The sequence below is a fragment of the Pelophylax lessonae genome (assembly GCF_965119305.1).
Source record: "Pelophylax lessonae genome assembly, chromosome: 9".
NCBI lineage: Eukaryota > Metazoa > Chordata > Amphibia > Anura > Ranidae > Pelophylax > Pelophylax lessonae.
The window spans coordinates 2922496-2934187 of NC_138776.1; the positions used below are offsets into that span (position 1 = coordinate 2922496).

Below are 11692 nucleotides of genomic sequence, written 5' to 3' on the forward strand. Positions count from 1 at the left end.
GATGGCTCAGTCCTGCCAGCACAACAAGCAGTCAGGGATACAAAGGCTCGTGTCCCAGCTGCCCCCCCCCCTCCTCCTCAGTACAGCATCAGAGGAGGGTCCCTCTTCCATCCCAGCATCCTCCCGGCCCCGGGGCCAATCTCTTACCTCGATCTGATCGATCGTCTCCTGGTATTCCTTCTCCCGATTCTTAAAGAGAGACTCCGTATCTTTGATCACCTCCTCCAGACTGTCATCCTGGACCTGCTATAAAATGAGAAGAGGACATTGTGATATATTCCGGGCTTTCCAAGGGGAGGTCCCCGGCCTACCTTATGGTCACCATACACCTTCCAATCTGACCATACAACCTAAGCACTCATGTCGGCCCATATTAAACCCAGAAGCAGAATACCAATTCTTAGATGTGACGGCTGCATTTGTTTTTCTTTTTTAGGCTTTCTTTCTTTTATTCTCTCCTGATGATCCAGCCTGCAAGTCTGTTGTTTTTAGAAAGCACAAGCTCTCTAGCAGAATGTATCAAACCCCCTAACACTGGCAGGGGTGCTCACAATGATCAGCTTTTATTTATTCATATAAAACCTTTACTCCAGAAAAACTCTTACTGTAACTGATTATAAAGTGTGAGCCGGAGTTCAATTTGTTAGTGTAGCTAAATCTGCTAGTCCATCTAAGACTCTCCGCCCCCCCCCCCCCAGACTGACAATGCTGCTGTCCAAAGCTGTCCCCTGTGCTCCTTCATCCAGAGTGGGGGCGCTCTACTACAGGAGGTGTGTTACTGGCCAGATCAGCAGGTGAAAACAGAGGGGGGAAAAAAGCCTAAAAAGATAAAACCAATGCAGCCACCACATCGAGTGATTAGAAAGCTAGAATATGTGAGATGTTTAGTTTTGGGTTTAATACCACTTTATTAAAGTCCAACTCTGGGTTGGGCACTGATGTAAGGGGGAATCTGATGGGGACCCTGATGTAAGGGGGGAACTGATGGGACACTGATGTAAGGGGGAACTGATGGGACACTGATGTAAGGGGGGAATCTGATGGGGACCCTGATGTAAGGGGGGAACTGATGGGACACTGATGTAAGGGGGGAACTGATGGGACACTGATGTAAGGGGGGAATCTGATGGGGACCCTGATGTAAGGGGGGAACTGATGGGACACTGATGTAAGGGGGGGATCTGATGGGGACCCTGATGTAAGGGGGGGATCTGATGGGAACCCTAATGTAAGTGAGGAATATGATAGGGATCCTGATGTAAAGTGGAATTTGATGGGGGGACCCTGATGTAAGGGGGGAATCTGATGGGGACTCTGATGTTAGGGGGAATCTGATAATTACCCTGATGTAAAGTGGAATCTGATGGGGACCCTGATGTAAGGGTGAAACTGATGGGGACCCAGATGTAAGGGGGGAAACTGATGGGGACCCTGATGTAAGGGGGGAACTGATGGGGACAACTGAAGAAGGGGGAATCTGATGGGGACCCTGATGTAAGGGGGAATCTGATGGGGACCCTGATGTAAGGGGGGAATCTGATGGGGACCCTGATGTAAGGGGGGAATCTGATGGGGACCCTGATGTAAGGGGGGAACTGATGGGACACTGATGTAAGGGGGGGGGATCTGATGGGGACCCTGATGGAAGGGGGGGGATCTGATGGGGACCCTAATGTAAGTGAGGAATCTGATAGGGACCCTGATGTAAGGTGGAATTTGATGGGGGGACCCTGATGTAAGGGGGGAATCTGATGGGGACTCTGATGTTAGGGGGAATCTGATAATTACCCTGATGTAAAGTGGAATCTGATGGGGACCCTGATGTAAGGGTGAAACTGATGGGGACCCGGATGTAAGGGGGGAAACTGATGGGGACACTGATGTAAGGGGGGAATCTGATGGGGACCCTGATGTAAGGGGGGAATCTGATGGGGACCCTGATGTAAGGGGGAATCGGATGGGGACACTGGTGTAAGGGGGGAATCTGATGGGGACCCTGATGTAAGGGGGGAATCTGATGGGAACCTTGATGTAAGGGGGGAATCTGATGGGGACCCTGATGTAAGGGGGGAATCTGATGGGGACCCCTAATGTAGGGGGGAACCTGGGTCTAGAGGGGTTACTCAGGGGGTTCGGAAGGAATTGTTTTCCCCTGTTGATTCAAACTTGTTTTTTGCCTTCCTCTGAATCACTGATGGGGGGAAGGTTCTGTATATGGAGGTTTTCTATTGGCTGAACTCAATGGACATTTTTCCTCAGTCACTGTGTCACATCCAGGAATAATGATAACATTGAGGATCAGCAAAGTGTTCAATTACCAAGAAAAAAGAGGATTGGTTGAGTCTGCAGGTAAGCTCCTCCCATGAGGACCCCCACTTGTGTGTCTAATGTGATGTATCATACTGAATTTACTATAGCTCCCTCTGCTGGGGGAAATGAGTGCTTACCTCTCCTTGATGCTCAGCGCCAGACATTGCATATCCGGAGAAATCCTCCCACAATAGCAGAGTCTCCTCCGTCTCCTCCCAGGCCAGGCTGTCGCAGTCGTCCTCGAAATCATAATCTCTCCTGCAAGAGAAGGAAGGACGGCTATAAAATATATAAAAGATGGGAATTTTATAGTAAAAATCAGCATATTTACAAGTGACAACCTGGAGCAGTCCGAACTCCACCCCCCCCCCCCCCCCCCCCCACTGCTGGTGTTTCTTGGGCTTACCATATCCGCCGGTTAACCCAAGAAATTATCTGACGGTGCGGCCGGCCTCTATGGCCTTGGAGGACTGGAGTGACGTCATGACATCACTTCCAGTCCAGGCTGGAAGTAATGTTTATTTATCTTTTATTAGATAAAAGATCTTTTGCTTTTAAAGGGAAAGAAAAGATTTGGGGTGTTTTTTGACCCCCAGATCTCTCTATAAATAGGACCTGTCATCCTTATTTCTATTACCAGGGATGGTTACAAACCTTGTAATAGCAATAAAAGTAACCAAAAAATAAATAAATAAAAAATTAAAGGGACAATGTAAAAATAAAAAATAAAATGTAAAATAAATAAGAAAAAAAGTTTAGGCACCCCCATCTGCCATGCACGGAAGCAAACACAATAACAAATGAAAAGTAAAATAATTAAGAAAAAAATAAAGAATTTTAAAGCACCCCCATCCCTCCGTGCACAGAAACAAATGCATATGTACAAAGAGGACTTATCATCCCTTTTCTATTACAAAGGATGTTTATATTCCATGTAATAGCATCAAAAGTGGCCAAACACAAAATAAAATTATAAAAAGGGACAGTGTAAAAATAAAAAGTAAAATATATAAGAAAAAAAATGTAGTGCACCCCCATCCCTCCATGCACAGAAGCAAACACATATGTATAAAGAGGACCTGTCATCCTTTTTTCTATTACAAGGGATGTTTACATTATTTGTAATAGCATCAAAAGTGACCAAACAAAAAAATATATATATTAAAAGGGACAGTGTAAAAATAAAAAGTAAAATATATTAGAAAAAAAAATGTAGAGCACCCCCATCCCTCGTGCACTAAGGCAAACACATAAGTAACGCATATGTGTGTTAGGCTCCGTTCACATGTCAGCGTATGATCGCGGGCAGAACCGCCGCGGTTCCGCCCGCGATCCGGAGATTTATTGCAAATCGCGGGACGCCTAGCGTTGCCCGTTGATTTGCAATAGCCCCCCAAACGCCGAGCGATGTTGCCCGCGATTTATGCCCGCCGAATCGCGGCAACATCGCGCAAACAAAATCGCGGGACGCAATACGCTCCAAAAAAAGTACAAGAGCTTCTTTGGAGCGTATTGCGTCCCGCGATTTTGTTTGCGCGATGTTGCCACGATTCGGCGGGCGTAAATCGCGGCATAGGCGTGCGCACAGGGTGTGCCAGGTGTGCCTAGGCACACCCTAATCACCCATAGTTGCTAACTGTCTTGAATGACATGCACATTATCAGAACAAATCTCCTCCCCCTACCTCCTCCCCTAGCAGTCTCAGGCGCTCCTGGCTCTCAGGAAGACTGCAGGAACATCCCCAAGATGGATCCTGCCTCCTCCTTGCTACCCTCTAGTACCGCAATTAGGTTTGAGTGGGCGGAATGGGGATGTGCCTGGCCTTGGAGATTGCGCCTGGCCTGGTGGTGTGCCACATGTGCACTGAGCAGAAGAAGTCAGAGGGAGTGTGTGCTAAAATCGTTTACAGTATATATACAGTATATATACAAACACAATGTTCGTTTGAGCTTTGGAGTGCACACCCTAATGCAATAGGCTGCGCACACCTATGAATCGCGGCAACATCGCTCGGTGTTTGGGGGGCTATTGCAAATCAACGGGCAACGCTAGGCGTCCCGCGATTTGCAATAAACCTCCGGATCGCGGGCGGAACCGCGGCGGTTCTGCCCGCGATCATACGCTGACATGTGAATGCAGCCTAAGAGGACTTGTCATCCTTATTTCTTTTACAAAGGATGTTTACATTTCTTGTAATAGCATCAAAAGTGACCAAAAAAAAAAATTTTTTTTAAAGGGACAGTGTAAAAATAAAAAGTAAAAAGTAGTGTATATGTTCCTTGTAATAGCAAACAAATAAAAAATGAAAATGTAAAAATAAAAAATGAAAAGTAAAATAAATAAGAAAAAAAACATTAAGGCGCCCCAATCCCTCGTGCACCGAAGCAAACGCATGCGTAGCGCATCCGCACCACGTGAGGTATCACCACAAATGTTAGAGCGAGAGCAATAATTCTAGCATTGAACCTCCTCTGTAACTCTAAACAGGTAACCTGGAAAAGTGTTTAAATTGTTGCCTATGAAGATTTTTAAGTACCGTAGTTTGTTACCATTCCACTATCTATTTTCTTGGCGTATCATCATTTTTCTTATACAAAAAAATTGGGGTAACTATTGTGTTTTCGTTTTATTTTTTAAATTCATTAAAGTGAATTTTCTCCTAAAAAAATTGCATTTTGCAAAACCAATGCACAAATACAGTCTGACATAAAAAATTGCAACGATCGCCATTTCATTCTCTAGGGTCTCTGCAAAAAAAAAAATAAATAAATATCATGTATATATATATAATGTTTGGGGGTTCTAAGTAATTTTCCAACAAAAAATACTGATTTAAACTTGTAATTAAAAAGTTCCAGAAAAAGCCGGGTCAACAAGTTGGTGAATTGTTAATTTGTAAAGAGTTGGTACACACAATATAGTGTATATATATATAGATATTTATTTATTGGACTGTGTGGGGTGGGATAGCGCTGCGCTATTGTTCTGTTCTTTTTAATTTTTGCAAATATCTTTGTATCAGCTGCTGGCAGCTTTGTGGGGGTGTTGGTTTTTTATTGTTGATGGATGTTATTTTTCACTTATGCTATTAATACTTATTTGACATTTTAGACAACTTATTATTAGAGTTTACTATCTTTTTGAAAAAAAAAAAAAACTCTGGTTTACTCCGTTTAGTCTCTGCAGGTAGCCGCTATTGAAGGGCGCAGACACTCTTGTTTACCCACCGAAATTTCTTTTTCGGTCAGCTGATAGCACAGAAGAAGTAAAAATAATACATTTTTATAAATGTGTAAATGTTTTATTCAATGCTGCTTATGACCACTAGGTGTCAGTGTTGTAATACTTTTCATAACTGGTTTCCCTCTAATCACTTTCCCAGAAATAAATAGTTTCATTGCCTTCAATTATTAAAAATAAAGATAAAATGAATTGTCACGTCACATGGGCGGGGCGTAGAAAAAAAAAAACGCAGCTTTCAGGAGTTGTCTGGCATTTTCTTATGTCTCTGAACGCAGCCGTTAGCCGATGCGCCCATTAGCAGGCTCTTAAATCTGTAATAGTGCACAGGGCTGTCAAATTGCCCCAAAAAAGCACATTACCCCCTCCGCTCACACCAGTGCGATTTGTCATGCAAGTTGACGGTTACAAACTGCATGACAAGTCGCTCCCCATTGTCAGCAATGGAAATGTTCAAATTCCCACGACTCACATTGCAGCGATTACGAGAAATGTTCCTGCACTACTTTTTGTTGATTTCATTGCGACTTGCATAGACTTCTGTTATATGAAATCGCAAGCCGCAGTGATATCTGCAGTGCAAATCGCACTGGTGTGTGGCTTCTAAATTGCGTTGAAGTAGAGCGATTTCAAAGCCGCCCCCGGTGTGAGTGTGGGGGGGGGGGGGGGGGTGAAGGCTTCATGCAGTCCTAGCGGGAGAAAAACAGCTTCAAACTTCTGCAGCGCAAATGTGTTTAGGTGTGGGAAGTGCTTGGGCATTCCATTATTTCATTGGCCAGAATATTCATTTATCCGTCTGTCTATCTATCTATCTGTCTATCTGTCATATCTATCATATCCGTCTGTCTGTCATATCTATCATATCCATCTATCTATCCGTCCGTCTGTCCATCTGTCATATCTATCATATCCGTCCGTCTGTCTGTCATATCTATCATATCCGTCTATCTGTCCGTCTGTCATATCTATCATGTCCGTCTATCTGTCCGTCTGTCATATCTATCATGTCCGTCTATCTATCTGTCCGTCCGTCTTTCATATCTATCATGTCCGTCTATCTGTCCGTCTGTCATATCTATCATGTCCGTCTATCTGTCCGTCTGTCATATCTATCATGTCCGTCTATCTATCTGTCCGTCCGTCTTTCATATCTATCATGTCCGTCTATCTGTCCGTCTGTCATATCTATCATGTCCATCTATCTATCCGTCCGTCTGTCATATCTATCATGTCCGTCTATCTATCTGTCCGTCCGTCTGTCATATCTATCATGTCTGTCTATCTATCTGTCCATCTGTCTGTCATATCTATCATGTCCATCTATCTATCCGTCTGTCATATCTATCATGTCCGTCTATCTGTCCGTCTGTCATATCTATCATGTCCGTCTATCTATCTGTCCGTCCGTCTGTCATATCTATCATGTCTGTCTATCTATCTGTCCGTCCGTCTGTCATATCTATCATGTCCGTCTATCTATCTGTCCGTCCGTCTTTCATATCTATCATGTCTGTCTATCTGTCCGTCTGTCATATCTATCATGTCCGTCTATCTGTCCGTCTGTCATATCTATCATGTCCGTCTATCTGTCCGTCTGTCATATCTATCATGTCCGTCTATCTATCTGTCCGTCCGTCTTTCATATCTATCATGTCTGTCTATCTGTCCGTCTGTCATATCTATCATGTCCGTCTATCTGTCCGTCTGTCATATCTATCATGTCCATCTATCTATCCGTCCGTCTGTCATATCTATCATGTCCGTCTATCTATCTGTCCGTCCGTCTGTCATATCTATCATGTCTGTCTATCTGTCCGTCTGTCATATCTATCATATCCGTCTATCTATCTGTCCGTCCGTCTGTCATACCTATCATGTCTGTCTATCTATCTGTCCATCTGTCTGTCATACCTATCATGTCTGTCTATCTATCTGTCCGTCCGTCTGTCATATCTATCATGTCTGTCTATCTATCTGTCCGTCTGTCTGTCATACCTATCATGTCCGTCTATCTATCTGTCCATCCGTCTGTCATATCTATCATGTCTGTCTATCTGTCCGTCTGTCATATCTATCATATCCGTCTATCTATCTGTCCGTCCGTCTGTCATATCTATCATGTCCGTCTGTCCGTCTGTCATATCTATCATGTCCATCTATCTATCTATCCGTCCGTCTGTCATACCTATCATGTCCGTCTATCTGTCCATCCGTCCGTCTGTCATATCTATCATGTCCGTCCGTCCATCTATCTGTCTGTCCGTCTGTCATATCTATCATATCTATCTATCTATCTATCTATCTATCTATCTATCTATCATATCTATCTATCTATCTATCTATCTATCTATCTATCTATCTATCTATCTATCTATCTATCTATCTATCTATCTATCTATCTATCTATCTATCTATCTATCTATCTATCTATCTATCTATCTATCCATCTATCCATCCATCTATCCGTCCGTCTGTCTGTCTGTCTGTCTGTCTGTCTGTCTGTCTGTCTATCTGGAAGGATATATTGTATAATCAGACTATAGATGAGTATGTATCTATGTGACATACAGCTGGTTGAGCATCTTCTGCATCTCCTCGTTGATACTCAGCGCTGTGCTCTCATCCTCCTCCCCTCCTCTGGCGCTCTCACTGTCACACATGGACGTCTCATCATCGGTGACCGGCTTCTTCTCTTTCCGCCTCCCCAGCACTTTCATCGGGGAGAGGTGGACAGTCTGGTGAGGAGAGAGGAAAACATTTTAAATTATGAATATAATAAACAATAAGACTGTTTCAAGGTGTGTTGGGTGTCACCAAGTACAGGAAGTAGAGGCAAATCTCCCTAGTGGGGACACAGCAATAAAAAAAACCTGATGGAAGCCCCGCCCTTTCCCCACTCTGTCCATACAGGTGAGTGATGATGGATGTGGGTGTTGCTGTGTAATCATCACTGCTCTGACATAATAACTGCTCCCAGGGCCGGTGCTTCCACTAGGCAAACTAGGCAGCCGCCTAGGGCGCATTGCCACCTAGGGGCGCAGCCACGAGTCAGCATTCTCTCTCCATCATGAATGATCCTTGTGAGCTGAGGGGAGGGGCGGCAGTGGGGGATGAAGAAGGAACAGAGGAAGATGTCAGGTGTCTGGAGCAATGGCGGAACTATCAGGCCCTGGATTTCCACCATTGCTGGGGGGGGCCCAAGAGGCAGGAAGGGAGCCCACCGGAGTGCTGCCTGCATAATGATCCTCTTCATCTGGAGCTGAGCGGCCTAAACCCTGGGCAGGACGTGACTCTCTGCACTGAGCTGGTGGGCAGCCGTTCATTTCCCTGGGTCGGTATTAAGCAGGGAGCGGAGGAGAGCTGAACCTGAGCTGGAGCTCAGCACTAGAGGGCGGCACCTTTACTGGAGCAGAAGCGATGAGGCACTGGAATGGTCGGAGGAGGTTGGTGATGAATGAGGTGCGGAGCTCTCTGACTTTTCCCTCCACCAGGAGCCGGTTGGAGCTGTGGTGAGCACTGTGGTCCAGGAGAGGAGCGTCCTGGGAGAAGGAATTTAGCAGGATCACAGTGAAGGAGGGCAGAGTGGGGGCCACTCTCTTCATACCGCCCAGTGAGTGTCCCCAGAACAGGGGATCAGGGTCCCTGGGTGTGACGTGGAGGATCCCTGGTGTGAAAGAGAATTGGGGTCACCAGGTGTGCCATGGGGAATCAGAGTCATAAAGGTATGACATGGGGGATAGGGGTCACCAGTGTAACAGGGGTTTGGAGTCACCAGGTGTGCCATGAGGAATTGTGACCCCTTGGTATGCCATGGGGAATTGAGGTCCCCAGGTGTGACATTGGAAAACATCAGGGTCTCCAGGTATGACATGGAGGGGCATCAGGGGCCCCTGGTGTGACACAGAGGAACATTGGGGTCACTGGGTATAACAGCATGACATGGAGGAACACGGGGGTCCCTGGGTCTGACATAGAGGAACATTGGGGTCACTGGGTATGACAGCACAACATGGAGGAATATTGGGGTCCAAGAATGTGACATGGGAAAAAAAATTGAGTGCCTGGGTGTGACATGGAGGAATATGGGGGGTCACTGGGTATGAAAGAATTACATGGAGGAACCATCAGATCAGGGTCACTGAATATGACAGAGGAGTTTTTAAACCCTTCCCTTTTTATTTTATTTTATTGTTTTTGGGGGGGGGGGGGGGCGCGATTAGTTGGTTTCGCCTAGGGCATAAAATAGTCTAGCACCGGCCCTGTGCTCCAGATGTCAGGACACCCCTCCTCCTCCTCCTGCAAATGCCATGGCTGTCCTGCCAACTCTATCGCTCTCAGTACTTTGAGTTACTGATTCAGAACAAGTAAGCGAATCAGGAGGCAGAGAAACATGCAGATATTTGTTATGGATCGGTGACTTAAAGTATTGAACCCAATGCATGAGCATAACAGCCAGGCAACCAGCATTTTCAGAGGGACGCAATCATGTGACAGGTTCATGCATCCACCGCAGCTCACATAGTACGCTAACATCTGACATGTTTTCTGTATGTGAAATATATAATAAAATATAATCTTAGTAAAATAAGCTCCAATCAGGTCTCAGGCTGAAAATAACAGCCATGATCAGAAAAACGATTGATCTTTTCTATGACAGCCCAGAGATTATCACAGCGCTGCTCCTCCCCTGTGTGTGTATGATATGTATAATGTATGTGCTGATTGAGATTTCCTCCCATTTATCACCATCACTATGCTATGGTTAGCGAGATATAACTCTGTGACTAGAGACAAGTGCTAATATTAATATATATATAGATGTAACATTTTTGTTTATAATTTTTTTTTTAGCACTATAATTGTAATAGACCTTTGCAGTATTAAGCAGAGGCACACCGCCATCTACAGGCTACAGTGGTCTCTGCATGCTAATATACAGTATCTGACAAAAGTAAGTACACCCCTCACATGTCTGTAAATATTTTATTCTATCTTTTCATGCGACAACACTGAAGTAATGACACTTTGCTACAAGAGCATACAGAAAAGTCTCATTTCTTCAGTGTTGTCGCATGAAAAGATAGAATAAAATATTTACAGAAATGTGAGGGGTGTACTTACTTTTGTGAGATAACAAATTTATGTATATATATATATATATATATATATATATATATATATATATATATGTAACATTTTTTTTTTTTTTTTTTTTTAGCACTATAATTGTAATAGACCTTTGCAGTATTAAGCAGAGGCACATCGCCATCTACAGGCTACAGTGGCCCCTGCATGCTAGTATATATATTTTTTCTACAAATTTTACAAAATTTTACAAAAATGTGAGGGGCGTAGTCACTTTTGTCAGATGCTGTCCATGTACTATGTGTTAATAATGAACAATACTATTTATTCACCGTATTTTGTTACGACTCAATATGTGTATATGTATTAATAAACATGATATTATCTATTCATTTTTATTCACCTCATAGCCGTGCGCTTCAATTAAATTCCCAAATTTCCCTCCTCTTTTACACTCCGGGATACTCACCTTCACTGCACCCCGTTGCAGCACTTGGTAAATGCCCAGATATTCTAAAAATGTAACTTCCTCCTGGAAATGCAACACTTGGGCCTAAGGAGCCAATACCGAGGCCTAAACACTGTCACCTGACCAGCAGGAGGAACACATCACCCTTGTGTAAGCTGCAACACCATCCAATATGAAGCTTACAAAGGGTGTGGACTTCCAGTCAGGGCCGGGACAAGGGGTGGGCAGGAGGGACAGCTGCCCTGGGCACTGTGGTATGATGTGAGATATGGGGGCACCACAGGGAGGTAAAGGTAAAACGGTATAAGGGAAATATTTATTCATTTTTTTTTTGGGGGGGGGGGGGGGGATTTGTGCTAGGATGGGCGATTTAGGGGGTGGACTTTGTGCTGGAAGGAGGGATTTGGGGGGGGGGTTGTGCTTCGAAGGGAAATTTGAGGGGTAGAGGATTTGTGCAATGAGGAGAACATTTTTTTTTGGGAGGGGGGATGTGTGCCAGGATGGGGGATTTAGGGAGGGGACTTTGTGCTGGAAGGAGGGATTGGTGGGGGGGGGGGGGGGTTGCTTCAAAGGGGAATTTGAGGGGTT

At 44.6% G+C, this 11692-nt stretch overlaps 1 protein-coding gene across 1 annotated transcript in view; it reads right to left on the bottom strand.

Annotated features, from left to right (window-relative positions):
• Positions 1–11692, bottom strand: part of IFFO1 (intermediate filament family orphan 1) — a gene marked incomplete at its 5' end in the record, with an annotated part of 53593 nt that overhangs the window by 8066 nt on the left and 33835 nt on the right. Inside the window, 3 exons of the mRNA XM_082267667.1 lie at positions 148–246; positions 2448–2568; positions 8119–8285. Coding sequence (XP_082123793.1) covers positions 148–246; positions 2448–2568; positions 8119–8285 — 387 coding nt within the window. The remainder of the gene's footprint in view (positions 1–147; positions 247–2447; positions 2569–8118; positions 8286–11692) is intronic.